Source organism: Lagopus leucura, unplaced genomic scaffold, assembly GCF_019238085.1.
Source record: "Lagopus leucura isolate 7727_CA_CO unplaced genomic scaffold, USGS_WTPT01 Super-Scaffold_100009, whole genome shotgun sequence".
In the NCBI taxonomy this organism is placed as follows: Eukaryota; Metazoa; Chordata; class Aves; order Galliformes; family Phasianidae; genus Lagopus; species Lagopus leucura.
In genome coordinates, this window is record NW_024962266.1 from 495,260 (window position 1) to 519,647 (window position 24,388).

Genomic DNA, 24,388 nt, shown 5'->3' on the forward strand with positions numbered 1-24,388 from the left:
TTGAGCGTCATCGAAATGCGGCGCTGAGGCGAGGCTGAGGTGTCGGCGGCTGCCGTGCGGCCGGTGTTGGCCGCGCACCACAGGCCGGGGGACCGGCGGCGGCCCGAGGCGCAGCAGCAGAGCATCGAGCGGCGCAGAGGCGGTGCGGAGCCGGCTGAAGCGAGGCGGGTGCCGGCGGTGGCGAGGTGAGGGGACGGCGGCCGTCCTCGTTGTGGTGTTGAGCTCCAGCTGTGCCGCGGGCTGATAATTAAGCGGTGCAACTGGGCACCAAAGCAAGTTCCTCTCGAAGTGCTCTGAACGCAGGAGGAATGGCGTGTCGTGAGCTTGGGCGCAGCGCGGTGCGGCAGAAGGTCGTTGCTCGAAAACGTGATTTTCCTAATGCTTACTTGCTTGACTTGTGTCATTTCAGCGATGGGCACTTAAAGTGGGTATTGTAAAGTAGCCTTTCAAGTAAGGCTAGCGTGTACTTTTTTTCTAGCCTGCGGAGTTCTATTTTTTTCATTGAAAAACAGTTGTAGATCATAGGATACTTTTCTTGAGAAATAAAAATTAACCTGCTCAGGATTTTTTTTTTCTGATTGTTGTTTTCATGTAATCAATGTAGTTACCACTGTATAACTGATTTGTCTTTGTACATGATTTGTTTTGTAGGCTGAAACTGAAATACCTGGTCTTGAACTTGCAGCAATGGGCAGAACGTATTTTGTTGAGGAAACTGTTGGGCAGTACCTTTCAGACCTCAGCGTAAAGTTTAAGCCTTATGTCACTGGGCTGTTAATAGGGCAGGTAAGCATGTGGGGAAGGATTGCGAAGCTCATTCTGTACTCGTATTAGGTGGAGAAAACCCCATTGACTTCCAAAGTCTGTGTTGTCTGTTGGCATTCCACAGGGCTTCTCTATTGTAGGAGGGTGGTCCATAAAGCATTTGCAGTATCAGCTGACTACTCAAGTTTTCTAAAAAAATGTTTTGAAAGACTGGACACAGGGAAAAGAAAAATCTTAATGGTAACACTTAACACTCAATCAGTTTTTTAAGGCAAAGACAGAAAAAGTTCATGCAGAAAGTAGTTTTGTAGCAGGTTATACAGTTTAGCCCTAAGTGTTGTAAAGTGGCACTTACAGGTGCTGTGTTACATAGTATGTATGTTTCTGGACTTGGATTTAACATGGAACTATTGGCTCCTATTGTTTTTGCAAGTGTTCTCCACAAAGAGACTACGTAATTCGAGCTGCTCGAACGCCTCCAAAGGAAGGGCAGAAGGAAGGCAATACCAGTCCTTCAAAACTGGATTCCATTGATGAAGAATGGATCACTGCACATGCCAGTCAGGTAGTGCAATCTGAGTTTGTGGAGGGGCTGGGAGAAATGGAAAGGAGATGATATGGAGCTACCATCACTTCTGCAATCTCTAGCTTTTTTTTTTTTTTTTTTTTTTTCTTCCGAAGTTTATGATAAAACAGAAACGTAATAGGGCTAAAAAGCAAGAAAATTTGCAGGATAGTCTGTTCCTCTATTTTGGAAGAACCTGTATGTGAGAAATGGCTTTGCTTTTATCTGCTCTCAACTCATACTCATCTTGTTAGAAGTTTTTGATGCACTGTGTTATGCCTCTGCTATGATTTGTATTAATACATGTTGTTTCCTGTCTTTAAGGTTTCTAGAATGCTTCCTGGAGGCTTATTAGTTCTTGGTGTGTTTATAATTGTAACTCCAGAACTATCAAAAGATAGTCAAAATGCTTTACGCAGGGTAAGTAGAGAAAAATGGGAAAAATGCTAGGGTATTTTTAGGTGTATAACTGAGTAATTTTATGTTATTGTCTTTAGTATATATGTTTTTTTTAAAAGATAAAGTGGCAAAAACATTCTGGTTTGATTTAGAGTTTTGAGAGTGAAACCTCCAAAATTGTGCTCTGGCATTTGCTAGCTTTCTGTCTCTTGTGGCGTTTTGAAGCACTACAATGCTCAAGTATACTATCCTACAGCATTTACTAAAAACAGATGCTTTGGCTTAGAGAAAATCTCTTTAATGCCATTTCTATTAAATCTTCGTGGCACGATCATTGGCAATGGAACATATTAGCTTTTTGATTGTTTAGAGATATTTAAAATAGTGAAAGATCTATAACTCTAATTTCTTTAAAAGGAATGTTTTATGTGGAGATATTATTATTTGATTTAGGTCCATGGGATTGTATTTAGAAACCACCTGTTGTCATGTCTTACAGGCTTAAAATGCATCATTGTAGTATTGAAACACCTTGTGCTGTGCTTAGTTTTAGTCCTTTAGATGTAGGTTCATTTTCTTTTTTTCATAGGATGAACATAAGTGATTTTAATGTGAAAGATTTGCAGCCTTTGGTCTAAGGTGAAATGCTGTAGCATTTTTTGTAGGAGAAAATCTTACAATTTGAACATGTGAATATGTATTGCTTGCTTCAGTTTATATGGAAGGTGAATTAAGCTTGCATATGCAACTTTCACTTTGGAGTGTTAGCCTATGAATCTTTGCTGAATTTTCTTTCAGTATGAAATTTTGGTGACATATATGAAAATGTTATTTATCCATAATCACAAGATTGTTGGAGTTACAACCTCAGTGCAAAACTGTTTTCCAGAACTTGTAATAGATCAGTTAGCTGGAAAAATCTGTAATATTTTTTTTTCTTTAAATCTTTAGCTAATCTTTTCCATAGAAAAGTCCTTGACTAAGAGACGGCTCTGGAAACCTGCTGATGAGGATGTCTCAGACAGAGCAGCTCTTCAAGTTTGTTCTGCTACAAAAAAGTATCCTTTTTTAGCAAATTTTGTTGACTGAGATCCCAATCTGATTTCTGTAGTTATTTTTGAATACAAGATTTTGTAGAGGATTAATTTACTATACAACCCTTGAAAAGGAGTCTCTTCTGGTTTGCTCATTTCATGGCACCATGTCCATTTATCATAACTCTGCCTAGTGTAACTAGTCATAAGGCTTTGTAAGGCATGTTTAGTTGGCAGCTATATTCTCTTTTTTTTTTGTATTGTGTACAAGTACAGTGAACTATAAGACTGCTCATACTATAATTATGGTTTTCTGTGAATTAAAATGAATGGGTTTGCTACATTGGGTGGTACTTCTAATGTAGAAGCTGCAAGACAGTACCGCGTCTTCTGTAATCATTAGTTGATAGATGTGTCTATTGTTTCTGGAGTAGAGAGCAAGGTTTTTGGCTGGTAGATGAACTGGGAGGGGAAAGTTATTTTTTTTAGTTGAGATAGACCTTTAAGCTGAAATCATGGACTTTTCTGATAAGCCATAGTAGGACTGTTGGCTCTCTTACTTGGGTAAAATTTCCCCAGTCTCTTGCTGTTAAATTTGTGTATGTGTTTGGTGGCATCAAACTGCCTCTCACCATTAGAAAAAAATTGCATAGAATAAGGAAATCTGAAGTATTGCGTAACTTAAACTTCAAAGAGATACGCGTATGGAAATAGAGAAGTGCCAGGCATGTGGGATCTCTACTGGTCCTGCAGAAGAAGTCTGGGTTTGTTGATAATGAGGTAAATGCAAGAGGAGAAAGCAAGATTTTACTTAACAAATTCAGAGAAACTGGCAAAGTGCAAATATGTGCATTGGTGGTTCTCCTTGTGAGTACTTGTTGATATTAATATGGATGACCCAGCATCACTATGGTATTTGGAGTTTAAAGTCAAATATTTTTCTACTTTTTTATATTAATTAAAGTTGAGACCTTTCTCAGTTCTCAAAAAAGAAGCTACTACTACAAAGGATAAAGTAATTGCAAATTGTTTCTATTTGCTTTTTGCTTTCCTTTCAATCTTTTTCTTTAAGTAGTGAAGAATAGTTTGCCGGACCTATGATGTACAAGATCCAAAGGTAAGTTTGTTGCTCTGCATTGTGTGCAGCTTTTAATGCATGACAATTCATGTTTTAAAAATACCTCGTATGTGAGTTACATAATGTTTCATATAGGTGTTTTCTTGCTTACTTCTGCCCTCAGGGTTCAGCTAAACCAGCAGACTGGAAATATCAAAGTGCTCTGTCTGCTTCCTGGTTGTCCTTGGGCTGCACAGTAAATGTTAACATCCACATTCCACTTCTTGTGACTTCACCCAACCATGACTTGGAGAAGAATACCAAGGTAAGTAACTGACTGCATCAATCTTCTAGTTATTTTTCCTCTTTTAAATGTTATTTAAATTCAACTTGAAGCATTGCTAATATAGAAATACTGATAGCTCTTCTTTTGCTGTGCTTAGTGTTTGTGGTTTCCTTTCCTCAAAATTGTTAGCAATTATCATGATGATCATAGAATCGCCAAGGTTGGAAAAGACTTCGATTCCAGTTGTCCATCTGCCACTAAAATTTCCTCACTAAACTGTGTCCCTTAGTACCACATCTAAATGTTGCTTGAACACCTCCGAAGATGGTGACTCAACCACCTCCCTGGGCAGCCCATTCCAGTGCCTCAGCACTCTTTTGGAGGAGAAATTTTTCCTAACATCCATCCTGAACCTCCCCAGGCACAACTTGAGGCCATTCTCAGTTCCTATTGCTAATGATATGGGAAAAGAGGCTGATCCCCACCTCGCCACAGCCTCCTTTCAGACAGTCGTAGAGAGCAGTAAGGTCTCCCCTGAGGTGCCTCCTCTTTGGACTAAACAATTCCAGTTCCCTCAGCCTCTCCCCATAACACTTCACTAACACTTTACCAGCTTTGCTGCCCTTCTTGACACGCTCCAGGACCTTGATGTCTTTCCTGTAGTGAGGGGCCCAAAATGACGTTTTTGTTTTCACTTTTTTAAAGAATGGGTTAAATCGGTGGTCAAAGCAGATAGAAGACAGTATTTTTCTGATCAATGGACAAGTTAAAGACAATGATACAGAACTGCTGGAAGGGCAGGTGAGTGCCATATAATAAGGAAAAACTAATATATGAACCTCCAGTTTGATAAAACTGGGAACAGTAGGATTTCTGTACAATATTTATTGATGTAATTGGCCTGTTTCAAATAGTATGCAGAAATTGTTGTTTTTCCTTTTTTCATTGCTGCAAATTGTCTCTTCTTCCTCTGCAATAGTGAAAGTAATGTGAATATATGACATCTGACTAAAAAAAAAACATCCTATATGTTGTCTCTGGCCTTATTGCCTCATTAAAAAATCCAAGGTAGGTGTAGATGTAGGTGATGAGATTATTAAGACCTATATATGTCTAAATGTTAAAAAAAAAAAAAAAAAAACAACAACAACAAAAAAAAAAACCACCTTGATTGGCTGCCCCAGTCATTTCTCCTTTTGATTTTGTGACTATAGTCTCACAGCTATTTAGCATTGTTTTTCCTCTTAAAATATAAACTATGGCCCATTTTATGCCATAGTGAAAATGATTATAAAGCAGCTTAACATAAATATTTCATATGATACGTGTACATTTTCTTTCAGAAAAAGTTAAGGGGAAATACTCATTCCAGTACTCAGATTTTTGATGTCAAGGTTTTGACACAGCTGGTAAGTAGTGCTATCTGATAAAATGCAGTAAGAAATGAAAGAAGATTCTAGTCCAGAAATCCTCCTTAGTTTATCCTAATATATTTTTTTTTTTCTCTGGATGTTGACTTTGAAATATTGACTGTGAAACTGGCTGTGGACAGATCTGCATAGTTTGTCTTTGGAATTCTTTTCTTGATGTCCACATTGACTAAGAATTGCACAACATTGATGAAAATTGTGAGGAAAAATTGAACCATTCACTAGAGAAATGAAGACTAGTTCACTTCATACTAAGGCACTTGTGTATCCTCACGTACACTGAACTCATGGTGACTGCACTTGTTCTGAATTTCAGAATGAATCCTATTTGTAATGGCTTGCTATGCACATTTCCTTGAATACTTTCATCAGAAGCTGTCACTAGTTTTGAATTGAGGTACAGATCTTGTGAGCTGAATCAAAAACTGGAGCTGTCCAGATCTAAGTTAGAAGTTTCCTTTCTAGCAGAGGTTGTGCTGAAATGACACCTGAGTTAGGTGCCCCAGTCATGTCATGAAGTTTTATGCCCAGGCATTGCTTTGTAGTCTTCCTTCATAGCACAGGTCGTTCTGTTTTGTCAGCTGATTCCTTCGTTTCATGAAGCTGTGTCTAGCAAAACATCTATAAACTTATAAAAAGTCATTTTAAAGACTTTGGAGTACCTAAGCTACTTCCATTGTTACACTGTTCCAATGGTTAATTATCTCAGAAAAAACAATGGAAAAAAAAAACTTTTTATTTTGGTGTAATTACGGAATTACAGAATGGTTTGGGTTGGAAGGACCCATCTAATTCCAGCCCCCTGCCATAGGCAGGACATCTCCCACCAGATCAGGATGCCCGGGGCCCTGTGCAACCTGGCTTTTAGCACCTCCCACAATGGGGCATCCATAGCTTTTCTGGGCAGCCTGTGCTATTCCGGTGCCTGACAATCTTGTGAGTAAAAAAAAATATGCCTAATGTTTTGTCTAAATCTACTCTCAAAAATTTTGAACTGTTCCCTCCTGTCCTAACACTGTACTCCGGAGAAGGAGTCCCTCCCCATCCTTCCTGTAGATCCCTATTAAATACTGGAAAGCTGTTCTAACTTACCAAGCCCTAACTCCTTCAGCATGTCTCCATAAGAGAGGTGCTCATAGAATTAAAGAAGAGCTAGAGTTGGAAGGGACTTCAAAGATCATTCAGTTCCAGCCCTCTGCTCTGGGCAGGGTTGCCAACCACTAGATCAGACTGCCCAGAACCCATGATGCCTGGCCTAGGCTGCCTCCAGGAATAGGGCATCCACAAATTGTCTGGGCAGTTTATTCCAGCGCCTTACCACTCTGAGTGAAGAATTGCTTCCTAACATGTAGCCTAAATTTATCTTCTTTTTGTTTAAATCCATTTCCCTTTGTCCTATCACCATCTACCTGCGTAAAAAGTTGGTCCCTCTCCTGCTTGGAAGCTCCTTTCAGTACTGGAAGATCACAATGAGGTCTTCCCATAGCCTTCTCTTCTCCAGGCTAAGCAGTTTCAACTCCCTCAACTTTTCTTCATTGTAGAGGTTTCCAGTCCTCTGATAATCTTCGTGGCCCTTTTCTGGGCCCACTCCCAACAGCTCCACATCCTTCTTGTGCTGGGAGCCCCAGTCCTGGACGTAGTACTTCAGAGGGGGCCTCACAAAGGCAGAGTAGAGAGACAATCCCCTCCCGCTTCCCTGTTGGCCATTCCTATTTTGATGCAGTCCAGGGTACCATTGGCATTTTGGGCTCCAAGAGCACATGTTGGCTCACGTCCAGCTTTTTATCCGCCAGGACCCCAAGTGGCAGGGCTGCTCTCACAGTTCATCTCCCAGTCTGTACTCATAGCTAGGATTGCCCTGACCCATGTGCAACACCTGGCACATGGCCTTATGGAACCTCACGAGATTCTCATGGGCCCACTTTTCAGGCTTGTTGTGGTCCCTCTGGATGGCATCCCTTCCTTCTGTGCTATTGACTACACCACTCAGTGTCATAGCGTCATCTGCAAACTTGCATCCCACAGTCTGAGTCATTGATAAAGATGTTGAAGAGCACTGGTCCTAACATGGACCCCTGGGGGACTGCTTTATGACTGGCCTCCACCTGGAAGCAGAGCCATTTACAACAACCCTCTGGTTATGATCATCCAGCCAATTTCTTATCCTCTGAGCAGTCTACGCTTCAAATCCATATCTCATTAATTTAGAGAAAAAGGTGTGGTGCAGAACTATGTCAAAGGCCTTGCGCAAGTCCAGGTGCATGAAATCAGGCACCCTTCCTTTGTCCCCCCAGTGCTATCACTCCATAGAAGGCCACCAGATTGGTCAGGCATGATCTGCCCTTTGTGAAGTTGTGCTGGCTGTCTCAGATCACCTTATCTCATGTGCCTTAGCATCTCTTCCAGGAGGATCTGCCTCACGATCTTCCCATGCACAGACCTGAGACTCACTGGCCTGTAGTTGCCTGGGTCTTCCATTTTCCCTTTCTTCAGAAATGAGGATGATTTCCTTTTTCCAGTCACCAGGGACCTCGCCTAACAGCCATGACTTTTCAGATATGATGGAGCGCAGTTTGGCAGCCACATCAGCCAGTTCCTTCTGGATCCTGGGATATATATTATCTGGTCCCATAGAGTTGTCCACGGTCAGCCTTATGAGTGGTCTCAGACCTGCTCTGCTGTTAGTCTGGGTGGGATTTTGCTACCCTGACTTCTGCTTGTAAGTTCAGGGATTCAAGATACTTGGGAAGCCTGACTGGCAGTGGAAACGGAGGCAAAGAACTCACTGAGTACCTTAGCCTTCTCCACATCTGAGGAGGCCAGTTTTCCCTTTTCATTTTTCAGAGGGAGTGCACTCTCCTTCACCTGACACTAATGACCCATGTACCCAAAGAAACCCGCCTGGTTTTCTTCATTCCTTACTGAACTAAATTCCATCCATGCCATGGCTTTCTTGATCTCATCCCTGCACATCCTGACAGCATCCCTGTATTCTTCCTAGGCCACCCTTCCCTGATTCTACTGCTTATACTTTTCCTTCTTTTCCCTCAGTTTGACCAGCAGGTCCTTGCTCATCTATGATGCCTTCTCTGCCTGATATCTTATTCTGGAGTACAGTGAGCTCTTGCGCTCTCGGAAACATGTTCTTAAACCACTGCCAGCTCTGTTTTGTTTCTTTGTCCCTACGGGGAGTTTCCCAGGGGGATCTCATCCAATAATTCCTTGGAATTCCAGGAATTGAAGTTTGCTCTCATGGAGTTCAGTGTCCTGACTCCACCCTTTTCCTAGTCCATGTTCCTCGAGATCACAAGTTCAACTAGGATATGGTCACTGCAGCCCAGGTTGCCTCCAATCTTAACCTCTTTAAGCAGCTCCTCTGCTCTGGTGAGTACCAGATCTGTCAGCACTTCCCCTCTGATTGGTCTGTCCAATACTCGAACCAGAAAGTTGTCATTAATGGACTCCAGGAGTCTCCTGGATCGCTTGCAGTTCACCATCTTCATTTCCCAGCAGATATCCGGGTGGTTGAAAACCCCCTTTAGGATCAGAGCTTGGGAGTGCAACACCTCTTGCAGCTGAAGGAAGAAGGCCTCATCAACAGGCTCCCCTTGGTCACATGTCTAATAGTAGATTAGACGGCATGTGACCCATGATAAGCCTTGTGGCCTCAACTGAACTCACTCCAACACCTCTGTGTCCTTCTGGTGCTGGGGGCCCTAGAGCTGAATGCAGCACTGCAGGTATGTTCTCACGAAAGAGAAGCAGAAGTCAGTCAGACAGTTATCTCCTTTACCCTGCTGGTCACACTGTTTTTAATGCAGGTGTGATTTAGATGTGATAATAGGGTGTGTTTGGCTTTGTGGGCTGCAAGCTCATGTTTCTGGCTTGTGTTCAGTTTTTGTACACTAACACTTCCAAGTCCTTCCCAGGGCGATCCTCAATTCAATCTCCATTCAGCCTATATTCATGTCTGGGATCTCTCTGACTCGTGTACAGGATCATGCTCTTTGTCTTGGTGAATTTCATGAGCTTCACATGGACCTACCTTTCTAGTCTGTTTATATCTGTGGATGGCATCCTTTTTATTGACCACATCATGCAGGTTCGTGTTGCCTGCAGACTTGCTGAGAGTGCACTCAGACACATTGCCTGTGTCGCTGACAAAGATGCTAGATAGTGCTGGTCCCAATACCAACCTCTGAGGAACACCACTCATCACTTGTCTCTGCCTGGACACTGAATTGTTGACTGTAACTTTTTGAGTGAGCATCTAGGCTGTGAATGTCCACCTTTTCGGCTTGCCTGGGCCACATTTGAGTGAAGAGGAATTGTCTTGGGATACTTACAAAATGTATAATGTAGAATCATCAAAAGGCCATTAAGATCCAGGCATGTCCTACCTGCCCAGCACGGCTTACAGTGCAGCTCACCCCCTTCCTGCAATTTAAAGGCAGTGTTTCTGCGCCTCAGGGCGGCCCCACACCAATCTCTCAGCGACTGCTAAACTGTCATTGTGCTGTGAACACTGTCACCTGAAACCAGGGCATGGGGGGCAGTGCTGTGCAGTGTTGACTCAAGCAATAGCAAATTACTATATGCATTTTGATACACTGTCTAAAGACAGAGCTTTGAACAGCAAGGAATATGCAGCTATGCTTTCTGTTTTGATAAAGGAATTTGAAAATGGAATCATAGAACCTTCACAGTTGGAAGGGATCTTTAAAGATTATCTGCTCCGACTCTCCTGCAATGAGCAGGGGCATCCACATTTCAATCAGGTGCTCAGAGTGTGGTCCAGCCTGGCCTTGAAAGTCTCCAGGGATGAGACTTCCACCACATAGCTAGACAACATGTTCCAGTGCATCACCACCCTCACTGTAGAAGACTTCTTCCTTATACCAAACCCAAATCTACCCTCTTTTAGTTTGAAACTGTTTCCCCTTGTCCTATCACCATGGACTCCGCTAAAGAGTCTGTCCCGTTCTTTCTTATAGCTGCCCATTAGATACTGAAAGGCCACTTGCAGGTCACCTTGGAGCCATCTCTTCAGGCCGAACAGCCCCAGCTCTCTCAGCCTGTACTTGTAGAGAGGTCTTCCAACCCTTGGATCATTTTTGCAGCCCTCTTCTGGATGCTTTCCCAGAGGTCCGTGTCTCTACCAAGGACTCTGCATCTGGACACAGTGCTCCAGGTGAGGTCTCACCAGCACAGAGCAGAGGGGCAGGATCACCTCCCTCACCCTGCTGGTCACACTGCTTTTGATGCGGCCCGGGGTATGGATGGCTTTTTGGGCTGTGAGGGCATGTTGCTGGCTCATGTCCAGCTTCTCATCCTGCAGTACCTGTAAGTCCTTTTCAGTAGAGCTGTGCTCCATCCTTTCATCCCCTAGTTTATATTGGTAGTGGGGGTTGCCTCAACCCAGGTGCAAGACTTTGCACTTGGATTTATTGTACCTCATGAGGTTGTCCAGGGCACATTGTTTAGGCTGTGTAGGTCAGTCTGAATGGCAGCCTGTCCCTTGGGTGCAAAAAAAAAAAAAAAAAAAAAAAGACAGTTTACATTTGTGAGATCACTTTCAATTGATATAAGTACATGACCTGCAAATTTTCAAATGGAATGTATAGAGTTGCAGTCAGGTATTCAACTCAAAAATCTGATCGTGATTCTTTACTAGACTCTTACGATCCCTATCTTAGCAGGAAAAAATATCCTTTGTTTCACAATCGTGCCTTATTCATATTCATTGCTTTTTGACAGTACAGACATTATGAACAATTACCATCAAGGTGAAAGTACAAAAGTAGTAAAAGATTTTATCAAAAATCATTGAACGCCTGAATGTCTCACTACGAAATGCAGCTGCTGCCATCAAATCTGACCGGTGTGTTAGTTTCACAAAAACAAAGTCAAATAGCCCACAAGTTTTATGCTTGTTTCTCTTTTTTTGTTTTGTTTTGTTTTGTTTTTAGTATTTTAAGAAAAATATTTTAAAGTAGTATGTTTTGATACTAAATAATTTAATAATAGAATTGTATATTTTGTGAGGGCTGCTCTGAAAGTAACACCTCCTGTTTTATTATGTTGGCCCATAACATCAGAGGCAAATGCTGGTGGTATGGCAGTAAAGGTTGAACCTTCCAACCAATATTCCGTTACATTTTGTTGCCATGTGGCAGATGGCAGCAGAGGGGCAGTCTGACAAAATGGCATCTGATGTGCAAGTGTGTGTGAAGTAAAGGTATGTCACTGAACTTCTCCGTGCAAAAAAATTGCACCAATTGACATTCACCAAAACTTTCTTAATTGTTATTGAGACCAAACAGTGAATGTGAGTGGTGGTTTGTTTCAGCAGTGGTGACAGTGGGTCAGATTGTTATGAGTATGGGATGCAGGCTGTTGTTTATCACTAGCAAAAATGCATAGTTAATGGTGGTGACTATATTGAAAAATAGTATTTTGTAGCTGAGAATTTGCTCTATCAAATAACATTATTGTGCACTCTGTATATGTTGTCATTTCCCTTGAAATAAATAGGAGGCATTACTTTTGAAGTGGCCTACATATCTGTGGCCCAACACAATTTCTATTCACAAAACTTGTATCAGGCAAACCAAAAGGTTGAACACGCGTGATCTATCACCAGTATTCTAAAACATGCTTAAATGCTACATCTACCCTTTCCTTAAACACCTCCAGAAATAATGATTCCACAGCTTTCCTGGGCAGCCTGTTCTAATGCCTGACCACTGTTTCTGAGAGGAAATTCTTAATATCCAACATGAACGTCCCCTGGAACAATTTGAGGCCATTCCCTCTTACCCTTGTTGCTGTTTACCTGAGGGAAGAGTCTGATTGCCACCTCGCCACAACCTTCTTTCAGGCAGCTACAGAGAGCAAAAAGGTCTCCCCTAAAACTTCTACAGCATTATTGCAGTTCCCTCAGCCTCTCCCCACATGACTTGTGCTGCAGGCACTTCACCAGCTTCATTGCTCTTTTCTGGACACTCTCCAGGGTCTTGATGTGTCTCTTGCTTTGAGGGGTCCAAAACTGAACACGGCACTTGAGGCATGACCTCACCAGAGCTGAGTATGAAGGAATAATCACCTCCCTGCTCCTGCTGGCTGCACTATTTCTGATATAAGCCAGGATGCCATTGGCAATTTTGGCTGATGGAGCAGACTGCTGGCTCATGTTCAGTTGAGCCAACCAACACCAGCAGATCTTTTGTGCAGTTTTCCAGCCACTCTGCGCTAAGCTTATAGCACTGTATGTGGTTGTTGTGACCGAAGTGCAGAATCAGACACTTGGTTTTGTTGAACTTTATTAATAATCTCACTGACCTCAGACCAAAAAGTAAAAAGAAAAACAAAAATTGAAAAATCGATTTTTTTCAGCATTCTTGAAACCTGTTCTCAAATTCCTTTATCACAATGGAAAGCAAGGCTGGAATTTTTTTGCTGTTCACAGGACTGTGTTTAGCCAACAAATCAAAATGCATACAGTTATTTGCCATGGCTTGAGATAGCACTGCACTGCGCCCTGCCCATGCCCTGGTTTTAGCTGACACTGATGTTTGGTCATTGCCCAGAAATGGGTGCACACCTGGGGCTGGGCCAGGCCGCTCAATGGGAAGAGCCACTGCCATGAGGGTGCGGGGCAGGGGCTGGACTGCAGGACAGGCTGGGTTGGGCTGCAGGATGTGCCTGATCTGGGCAATTCCTTATCTATCAAGTGATTCATCTGCCAAATCTGTTTCTCCGTTTTAGAGACAAGGATGTTGTGTGGGACATTATCAAATCCTTTGGACAATTCCCGGTCCGTGACATCAGTTGCTCTTAGCTTATCCACCAGTACTGTAGATGGCCAGCAAATTTGCCAGGCACAATTTTACCTTAGTGAGTCCGTGTTGTCTGTCACCTACCATGTGCCTTAGCATAGTTTACAGGAGGATTTGCCAGGTGCAGAGGTGAGACTGAATGGGATGCAGTTCCCTGGATCTTCCATTCCTTCCTTTTTAAAAAGTGAGGGTTACATTTACTTTTTCCAGTCACAACAAAAGTTGATTACGCAGTTCCTGCAGAAGTTACACATCCGGGTGTTTCCAGGTGTATCTTAAAATGCTTCCTAGGATGCACTCATTGTTTTCTGTAAATAAGGAACCTGTCTCTAGGAAACAGGTTGATGCAGTTTTAAATACAACATAGATGTAGATAGTAGGTATATATATAGATATATTATTTATTTTTATACCTATATATAGAATTATTTATTTATATATATAATATAATAGATATTAGATAGATGTATAATCACTGCTTGTTGATGGGTAGCTCTCTGAATACCCTAGGTTATGCTTATTATATGGTAAAATAACTACTTAATTACTAAAAAAAAATATGTTTAAAAGCTTGCTAGATTGTGATACCAGTACTTACCATCCCTTTCCTGAAATGTTTCGAAAGTATCACAGACATAAATATTTAAATCACAAGAATATGTTTTAAATAATTGAGGAGGAGAGATATTTTGAGTTATAATTAACAAAACTTAAAAAAGAAAAAGAGAAATAATGAGGGAAGGCAGGTTACATGTAAACATCTTAAAGTATGCGTTTAATGTCCTAGCTGTGTTTTTTGTTACTCGTGCTGCAAGTGCCTTAGGTAACAAGATGAAACTGAAGCACATTTGTTTTTCAGTCCCAGGGCTCAAGTCACAGATCAACAGCAACAGTCCAGGTCTGCAGTGGTTCCATAAATCTCAAAGGTGCTGTGAAGTGCAGAGCCTATGTACATAACAACAAGCCAAAAGTGAAAGAAGCTATTCAGGTAATGTCTAGTTCATCAGAAATAGTTTTCCAAAATACGTAAAATTTATCATGCTTTTTTCATCACTGAAATGGTTTGGCCTAAACTGGGGTTCACCCCTTGATCATATAGATTAGTTTCTGAAATCACTGGGGTAGAGGGCGCAGGTTCAGTTCATTTTTCACTTTTTCAGCTATTTCTTCTGTTAAAACTGTTCTTTAGTGAATCTTTGCATAATTTGTGTTTAGACTGTTACAGATTTTCTTAAGAAAATGTTGCAGACTGTGTAATTTTGTACACACAGAAGGTAAAATACAACTTTGTTTGATCAATGTTTTTTTTTGTTCTTTATCGAGTCAATGCCTTGTTATTATTTTTGTTTGATTTTGATGTCCAGAAATCATCAGTTCTAGCAATACTAAAATTTTTCTCTGCTTTTCATCTCTGTTGTTTTCTATTTTATACTAGTTCTTGTAATGCTAGCTTCTGTTTATTGAACTTTCAGTTCCCACTGGAGATTTTAAAATCTGATAAGATTTTCTCTTATTTTAATTTTCTTCAGAGCTTTTTATTTTCTGGAGAACTATTCTTTCAACATGGTTTAGACCTATGAGGCACTTCTGTTCTTGTTTCTTACTAACAGAAAGGTTTGCAAATGTCTTTTGTGTTGCTCAGATTTTTACTTTTTCCTTCTGCAGGCTTTGAAGAGAGACATAATAAACACATTGAGCGATCGCTGTGAAATACTGTTCGAGGATCTCATAATAAATGAAGGACATTGTAAAAAAAGTAGGAATTCAGAGAAAAAAAAACATTTACACTTGCAATACATTTTTGTTCTTGTAAAAAGCTATGCTGCCTTACTGAAGTCCTGCTAGAGAAAAAAAAGGAACACAAAAAAACACCAAAACAAACTGCAAAATTTCAATTTGCCGGCATTGACATTTTCTTAAGTCGGGAGAGTTTTGATTAAGTCCAGATATGTTTTTTGGTACCACAGTTTTCACACAAAGTTTATGTTCAGTTCTTATGGCCATAAAATGCAACTTCAACCCTTTTCTCATTGACTGTGAATTCTTTAATTTTTCAAAATTCCGTAGTTCAAACTCTAATTGAACTCCTAATTTGTAGTGTGCGGTTTTTGCAAAATCCCTCTACGGCGTTCCTTCCTACTAATATTAAAATGAAAGATATGATAAAATTTGGCAAGATTATAAGAACCAGCTGTGGGCATGGCCTTGCTTGTTCTTATGTTACCTGCGTAGCATTCTGCGTTTCTGTTAGCCAACTTTATCTCAACTCCTTTTTGAAGTTTTCAGTTGCATGCAATTTTCAGTTTCCTCTCTAGGGGGCACCCTTCCTTCGTGGCTGTAGGTAGAGAATAAAGCAGCCAAGTGTTTGCAGCCTTTGTGGTGTTGAAATTATATGCTGTCCTGTGCATGCTCTTATCTGCAGTGTTTCCCAGAGTTCTTCTGCTAGTCATTCTAAACACGATAAAAGGTCTGTTAAGAATTTGTGGTCTGTTTTGGAGGTCTCTCAGATATTTCTGGAGAGACTAAAAACATCTGTATAATAGCAGCCAAATCTTTCATAAAATAGTAACATCTAAACAAACCATGTTTGTAATCAGGATTTTTACATGGAAACCTTGAGCAGTTCTTTTGCAACAGCTTTGTCTTTCTGTCAGAGATTAATTGGGAATCTTATCATAACTATCAAGGCTTTTATTTAGATGGTATTTTTCCCCTTTTCCTTTTAGATTTTGAGAGGGTATATCATGTCTTACCTCAAAGACTGTTTGTTCCTTTTGCTGGATCCAGTGTGATGCTCAGTGATTATAAGTTTGGTGATGAGGCTGCTGGAGAAATTCAGGAACGTTTTGTTGAGATGTTGGACCAATTTGTGCAAGCTGAAGATATCCATATAGCAGAGGAGGTTAACACAGGTAAATAGAGTATCTGAGAGCCAGGATGGAGTGCATCAGAAATTATCAAAGTGTTAATTGATTGCAAAGGCCAGTTTTATGCAGACATGGAGTTTAGTGTGTTTAAAGTTGGTTTACTTAATATTTTTGAAGCTTGTTTATATCTATCTAATTATGTTTTACACATATTTCTCAAAAATTGTATGTTTTCTTGCAGCATCTGTTTTTGGCTTGTAACAGAACACTGTAATTATATTGCACTTTCTTATCAATTTTATTATCTATGAAACCATGGTTGCAGCTCATGAGCTATAATAGATATGTAAGTATATAGCTGAACAATGTTTATTTGTGCTCATCCTGTATTTGTGGATAAACTATGAGAAAAATCTATTAAGCTTTATACTCTGCTTATTTTTACAGTAATTCAACTTCGCAGTTGAAGAGCAGAGTAATTCTGATACTAGATAGAAAGAGAAGTTGAGTGCTTTTAGCATTACTTTTTCAAAAATATGAAGTCTCTTTGTTCTCAGTGTTTTTTCTTATGTACTGAATGCAGTGCTCAAAACTGAAGTTTTGTGGTTCACTTGGAAAGAATGTGGTTCCCTCAGATCTTTCTTTTTTCTACTGAATGCTTTTTAAGTTTATGATCTCATGAAACTATTATCCTCTATTTAATACACTTACTTTGCTACAATCTAGTTATTGGTTCTTTTCTGAAACTTTACTGATTTTCCTGTATAATCTGAATTAGATTGTACCCTATTTTTTCCATAAGAGTTTGATTTCAATCTTGGAGTCAAATCTGTATTTGAAATGCATCTAGTAATAGTTCCTGTGGTCTCTTGGAAGAAATTCCCACCCCAGTGTCGTTGTGAGCTGCAGGATAGAGTTCTGTAGTTTAAGTACAAAAAATTGTCACTATTTCTTAGATAATAGTAGTGATATCTTCTTGATATTGGTATTAGCGGACAAAAATAGCGTAGCCAAGAGCGTGCTCTCTAAATTGAACTGTGATTCCTGATGTTCTTCTTGACCTCCTTGCTCACTTGCTTTTTAAAAATTTCTTAATTTCAGAACTAACCATAAATTCTTACATCTTTCTGAAATTACTGGATTTTCTAGGTTTTAACTGAGCTTAGCAGTGAATCTGACTCGTTGAATTGAGAAGCAAAAGATGTGCACAGTGTAAGAGCCTGGAGAAAAAACAGTAAAGGCAATAAAAATCTGTATTGTATTATGACAGTACCTTTTATTAATCATAAATCTAGTTATTACTAAAAACTAATAACTTAAAGCAATTAATGTAACTTATGGAAGTAAATTAATGCAGCACTGAAGGTAGGTGTGGGAAAAGGTGATGATTCAGTTCAGCTTTACTGCTTACGTAAGGATGTAGAATCCAGAGGTAGGAAGAAAGGCAGTACTTAATCTAACAGCAGCGCATCAAAAAGACTAGGAGCTGCTAATATGTATAAAATGATGTCTGGATAGCTCACAGAGTAGAGCTGTGTTCTTGTAACTTACTGGTTATGGAGCTAGATATGTGGGATTTTTTTAAATGTGAATTAAAGTAAATGCATAAAAGAGGAAAAGGAAAACCATACCAAGAAGATTTTACAAAAGAAATGAGACTGACCTCGCCCCGGTGAACATCAAAATGTTTGCCCATAAGAATGGGTTCTGGCACTGCTCCTGGTGGTAATTATGCTATCCACGCAGTGCTGTTTGATGATTACTGTTAAGAAATCATTAACTTGAGATTTATCAAAATGCTTCTTCAATTTATTAGCACCAGAAGGCTATTTTACAAACCAAACCTGCTAGCTATGTTGTTTTTCCTTACTTTATTGTAAAGAAAAGCATTAATTCTACAGCTTGACAGCTCTCTTGGTACTTTGAGATTTAGCCTGTGTGTATTGCTGTAAACATAGTTCTGTGACAGGAAAGTTTGGAGTTTCCCTTGTGCTTTCCCAATGTATCATTCTAATATGGCCAGCATTTGTTGTTTCTCAAAGCTTGATTGTCATTACCAAACATATTTCTAGTACTCAGTATATGGTATAAAAACTGATTTGCTGCAAATCTTGACATCTCCCTGTTTATACTGCAGTTACTGTTATTTTAGACACTGACCTTGAATTAATGAGAGAAATGATATCTCTTGCAAAGTTATGCAGAAAATTTACTTTAAAAAAAAAAACCTGTTTAAAAATCAAAAACTTAAGGAGGCTTTTCAAATAGTGCCTTTTTTAATGTTCTTTAAAATATAAATAAGAAGACCATCCAGTCAATACCGTGAAAAGATTTATAATTAAGAAGCACGTAGCCAGCATATGTGAAATGAAGATATTTGGAGAAGGCCAGGTTCATGTGCTGACTTCATATGGCCCGTTGTCACCTGCAGCTTTATTTTCTTAATCACTTGAACATCTCTCCAGGTCGCTCTGAGGTCTTGCTTTAAAATTATTACACAGAAAATAAAAAGCAAAACCAGAACTATTTGTAACTGAAAGATGTAAGCAGCTCTAACACTGTGGTTTCAAGATATTTAGTACTTTAATGCAAGCAATTGAAAGGTCTGCATTTATGACTGGCTTTTCTAAATCCCTGTTCATCCTCAGGGTGGGGGTATTAAGTAGGCTGAGAAGATGAGACAGTGATAGTAATCTCTTCTCCACCTTTGTTAGCAAATTGAGGAATTGCTGTGGAATTAAGGATTCGTAGAATTCTGCTTTTGAAAACTTTATATGGTTTATAATACAACTACTTCAAATATAGGTCTTCCTTAACTTAATGGTATAAATGCCTTCAGTAAGTAAATAGCCCGAGGGTATTTCTTTTTTGCTTCTTCTCTTTCTTTATTTTCATGAATAAGTGGGCATTGCTGCCTTGATGTTTAGCTTCAAAATTATTTTCAGAAATGTGTAGCTGTTCTTAGAACAGTGCGAAGAAATGTAAATTTAGAGGGCACCAATTGCCCTACTTGCGCATCAGAGGTAGAGCAGAAAGTTACCTGCTAGATCTAGACTTTAAAAAGGACCCAAGAAACGCAGCCAACTTCTCTAAAAGCAAGAGGTTATTTTAGGGAACTGAAAACTCTTCTAAGTAATTTTGAAAGAATGTGGTGCTCTTACTACACTGAGTACAGAACTTACTTAAAAAGCTGTCATGTAACTGTTAATCATTTACATATTGCACACTAGTTACAGATTTCTGCTCATATTTTGGGTAGATGAAATTGTGTTCTTCAGAAAAAATAATGATGAAGCAACAGCCTCAGATATTAAAGTTAAGATGATTTCAAGAAAGCAATGCATGCACTGAATGGTTTTATTCTTATTTTACATAATGTGAAGCTTGCTGGCAGATCTCAGCCATATTTATGCTTACATTTGCATACATATTAGTGTAAATTTAAAGATACCCTGTTAAGTTTTGTATCAGGCAGTTCTTAATTGCTGCCATGGAGTTTATACAAAGCCAGTGGATTAAGGAATAGAAATGGCTAAAGACAGGTTGTAAATGGCTAGTTTGAATGTTTTTGTGAAAAGCAAGATCTTGTGCAAGTTTGACTTAAGATTTTGAAGATGTGTACACATGACTCATCTTAGATGACAGAAACAACCTATCTGATCACACATTTAGATTATACATTTCCCTCCGACTTTAGGATAAAGTACATTTCCATGAATCATTTGCACATGAATCATAATGGGATGTGCCTTGTATTACTCAGCTATGTAATTTGTAATTAAAGCTGATTAACAACCCCACTCTGAAAATGAGACATCCTTTTTTTTTTTATTTTTTTTAATTTAGATCAATATTTTGTAGACTTAGTATTGGCACTGCTGTTGTTTTTTCCTTCGTCTTCAGAACAGGAACAGTATGTTAGTTTCTTGTATCTGTGTTTGTATTCCCTTCTTTCTGAAGGCATCCAAATCTCACTGCAATAGCACAAGCACTTTCTCCCACTTCCTTTGTACTTTTCCACAGCAGAAATGCAATAGTAATTACTGAGCTGTAATTAAAAATTTTGATGCTTGACAAACTGTGCTTTGGACAGGAATGGCAACTGAAGGCATTTGGCCCATGGCTACCACTAAGTGACCTTATCGCTAGACTGCAGAGACCAAAGTGTGCTCACTCTGTGTGGGACAAACAAGCAAGTTCGTGTAGAGGTCTTCTTTCTCTCCTCCCTTCTCTCCAACATACTGGTTATATCAAAATGATTAGAGAAATCTTTGGAAAGGAAATAGATAAGGGTTTGAATTCCATCAGTCTGGAAATAGTTAAGCTCTCCTCCTGGATGAGCAGCCCAAGAATTTAGTAGTTGTTCCAAAGGAGAGTAGATCCTCTATTCCTGTTCTGGAAGTATATTTTTTAGGGACTTTTGAAAAGAAATTTCTGTGCTTCAAAAAGAACATTTATTTTTGTGCAGCAGGTGAATGATGCTGGCCTTTCTGTTTCAGTGGCAGTAGATTTTGCATGTACCCTATATTCTGCACAAATGGCTTTGAAGGGAAATCTTTTAATACTGTGCTGTTGCTGCTGTTTCTACAGGGATAAGCTGATTTTTCTACTTTGTGAAGTTGATAGGAAGTTTATGGTCTTCTGCATTAATTCAAGTTTGAAATGCAAATGTTATCTTTTCACCTGGTATTTACTTGTTCACTTGATTTCCATGCAGTTGGTATTTGTCCAATTTCCGAAAACATGGATGATACACAACAGAAACAACTGACGGAAGCAACACTGCTGTTGAAATTTCAACAAAATATGGGTATGTTACCTCCCTATTTCTACTGTGGCAATGTAGGGATTATGATGGGTCCTTTCTCTATATAATTTGCTTCCACAGCATTATTATTATTCTCACAGCTGATAAGATTAATTAAAAAACAACAACAACAAAAAAAAACCAACAAAAAAGCCCTCTTCATTGCTTCTGTGAGGAGATGCAGTAGCTTTTCTAGAATTTTACTGTTGTAGATAGAGGGTGTTTCTGAACAAATATCAATTCGCTCTTTGAACAAAACCAGTGCTTGTAGTTCATTCAGCCTGCAAGTCAATATGGAAAGCTTAAGCTATTGGAGAGCCATCACTTCTGTAATTTCGTAGTTGGGAAAAAAACCCACATCTGAGTGGCTTTGTCGAACAGGCATCCCTAAATTGGCTAGTGACTCACTAAGCTTCTTCTTTTGATGAATACATATGGGCTTGGGTGGTATTTCTCAGCCTCAGTAGAGGAAAGAGCAGCTACAGAATTTTTCCAATTGCTGTCTCTCCATTATATCCCCTTGATTCAGCTTTCCAGCTTTCATACATTTATCTGCACTTACTGTAGTTCTCCTTGCTGTGAGCTTTAGCTGTCGTTTTGTATTACAATAATTGCACTTTAATCAACTATAACATTTGCTTTCTATTAATTCTTAATTCTAGAACATGATAACTTTAATGGAGAAAAGTATTAACGTCTGTTAGGTTTGCACATAGTGTAACAATAACAATTTATTCCCTCTAGTCATCAGTCCTTCCTCTCACCCCAGCGTATTTTATTCAACTGCAACAGTAACAAACTATTAATCAATAAGCAAATTGTTGTTGTGGTACAAAGAGACTTAAGGAATAGATGCAGTGCCACAGAGAAAAACCCTAACCCTAGTGCCTCTGTGGAAAAACTTAGTAGCTTTTGTTTCTTCAAGCCTGAAGATTTTGGGTTTTTTGCTAGTTGTATTCCTAGAATTAAGCAGTAGTGTGGAGTCACTGCCTTATTTTATGGGCAGGGCATGACCGAGTTACTAGGGAAGGTGCTGTCAACTGGTTTTTGGAAGGAGCCTGCTCTGACCAAAGATTTTATGAGAAGCTTCTGTAATTTAATTATCTGAGATCATAGCTTTGAATGTAGGCTGAGCAGTGGTGTGCATAGCTTTTGGGGTGGCTTTTGCTGTATCTCCTCTTGCTTGTCATTCATAGTGACCCTACCCTCCACACCCTAGCTGCTGACTGTGCCACTCACTGAACTTGATGCTCACTGAAAGCATTTCCTTTGTTGTTTTTAGGTGTGGTAATAGCAGTTGCTGTTGCAGTCTTTGCATCAATCTTCTCTTTCAATTACTTCAGCGACTAAAGTCGAGCAAAGCAGCCTCACTGAAGTAGAGTCTGGTAATCACATTTATACAAGATGGAAACATTGGGGTTTAATGTACCAGTAGTTGAGGATTGTTGCCTAAAAACCACCAGTTAGATGCGCAGTATAAATTGCTACATTTCCGGCTACTTTGTTCCTGCATGCAATTAATATATCAAGTAGCAGGTAAATCAAATTTATACAAAACTAGTTATGTTACTCTTATGTAAATTAATGACATTATGGTCTAGAAAGTGTCCTTAAACCAACACAGAACCTCCATTTTCCTCTAGCTTCTAATTTTAACATAAAATGTTACTGCTGGTATTTTCCAGGCTATTGGTAATATTAGCAGAGTTACTTAGTATGAAAATTCTTACTTCGGGAGTTCCTTTGCTAAAAGATATCTCATCTTATTAAACTTAATTAAGGGAAAATTGGATTTTACAAAGCCAACGTCTCACCACATGCACTTTTTAGATAATATTCCAGACGGCCAATTCAGATTGTAAATAACTTAGTTTAAGACCCGGAGAACTCAAAAATCAGTAAAATGTGTAGAATTTTGTGGGTCTACTGCCTTTTATCCTGTTACTTCTGATCTGCATCTAGGCAGCTGTTAAAGACTATTTTTTTTTATAACTAAGCTGTCAAAATTTGTTTGCTAATCCTGATATTTAGACCATATGCAGGTAACTTTCCATGATTAGATATTCTTCTGGGTATAGTGGGCAATATCATTATCCTAAACTTGACATGAGGAATGCAGGGGGAAGGAAAAGTTCTTGTAAAGTTGATAAAGGTAATTCATATATGAAACGTGATGTTTGCTTGGATCTGAATCATAGTAGAATGGAATTTCAGATTTTAGCACAATTAAGTATCACTGCAGGTTTCTTTTTAGTGTAAAGCCACAGGAACACTTAAAGATTAGATTCTAAAACATAATCAAGTATGTAAGTATGTATTTGAATACTTTCAATAAAAAGCAAGAATGGGATGTATGCATTTGAAATCCTCTTACCTTGTCTGTGTATTCTGTTTTCACATATTTGGTAAAATTATCTACTTTTAGTTTTGTAACTTATTGTGGAATGCAGCTCCTCTGTGCTCAGTATTGTCAAGTAGGGCCTCTCAGGGAAAAGTGAAGGTTATAATTGAAGATACTGTTTTCAGGTAAGTCCATCAACTGCTGCATAGCTTGTAGATGAGTCATATTCTGTGCAAATAGAAATTGAGTGCTGCCAGAAAATGAGATGAGTTTACCAATATGCTTTATAATATGGTTGGCCTAAAAATTACTCTGCTGTAGCAGAGTAAAGAAAGTATTGCAAGGGAACAGAAGTAATGGGAAGAATAAAGGTTTTCTCTCCCTCTCTCTCTCTATCACTCTCTTTTTTTCTTTTTTTTTTTTTTGTTTAATATCCTTGTCCTATTTCCTCATTCTTGCTCAGATCTCAATAGGACTCAAGCTTAGTTGCATAGAAGTAACATCTTGCATTTTAAACAGTCACACTTTTAAACTTGTATTTGCTTGATATTCGTATGTGTGTGTGACTATTTGTCTGATTCACTTCATGGTTAAATCATTCTGTATGAGATAGAATATTTGTACCAACAACAAAGTCAATGAATTGCAAGTCTTTTGCTTGAGCTCTTGCCCGTCTCCCACCCAGGTTTACTTGCAATTTCTATATACAGCACCATGAAGGAAAGCCCAAAAAGGGACTGTTTCTATAACACTGTTTTAAGTTTTCTTCTTCAGTCTCAGACAGCCCATCTGATTTGTAAACAGAAGTGTTCTTAACTGCAGAGTGCCTCCATGGAAGTAAAACTACAAAGCAGTTCTTTTGTAGTTGCTTTGCTCACAGCTCCACAAAGGATGGGAAGAACAACATTGCAGGTGCTACGTTACACCCAAGAGGAAAATAGTAATGAAATGCTCTTCCAATAGTTTTTTTGTTTGGCAGTTGTGTAAAAAGTACAGCTT

The 24,388-nt window shown here is 39.2% G+C and overlaps 1 protein-coding gene across 1 annotated transcript; it reads left to right on the forward strand.

Moving 5' to 3' along the window:
* The first annotated feature begins 85 nt into the window (after positions 1–85).
* Positions 86–23,413, forward strand: ODR4 (odr-4 GPCR localization factor homolog). Its single transcript, XM_042874017.1, has 14 exons — positions 86–185; positions 652–786; positions 1,199–1,330; positions 1,655–1,750; positions 2,681–2,787; positions 3,844–3,880; positions 4,005–4,145; positions 4,812–4,907; positions 5,450–5,515; positions 14,234–14,362; positions 15,040–15,130; positions 16,101–16,286; positions 20,959–21,051; positions 22,331–23,413. The coding sequence occupies exons 2-14, from the start codon at positions 688–690 to the stop codon at positions 22,396–22,398; spliced, it is 1,341 nt and encodes a 446-aa protein (XP_042729951.1). The 5' UTR covers positions 86–185; positions 652–687; the 3' UTR covers positions 22,399–23,413.
* The last annotated feature ends 975 nt before the right edge of the window (positions 23,414–24,388 follow it).

Bases quoted from the DNA above. Each gene is read 5' to 3' on its own strand.
- ODR4 (XM_042874017.1), top strand. From the start codon at position 688: ATGGGCAGAACGTATTTTGTTGAGGAAACTGTTGGGCAGTACCTTTCA. The intron at 15,131-16,100 runs GTAGGAATTCAG...TTTTCCTTTTAG, and splicing joins TGAAGGACATTGTAAAAAAA to ATTTTGAGAGGGTATATCAT. The intron at 21,052-22,330 runs GTATGTTACCTC...TGTTGTTTTTAG, and splicing joins GAAATTTCAACAAAATATGG to GTGTGGTAATAGCAGTTGCT.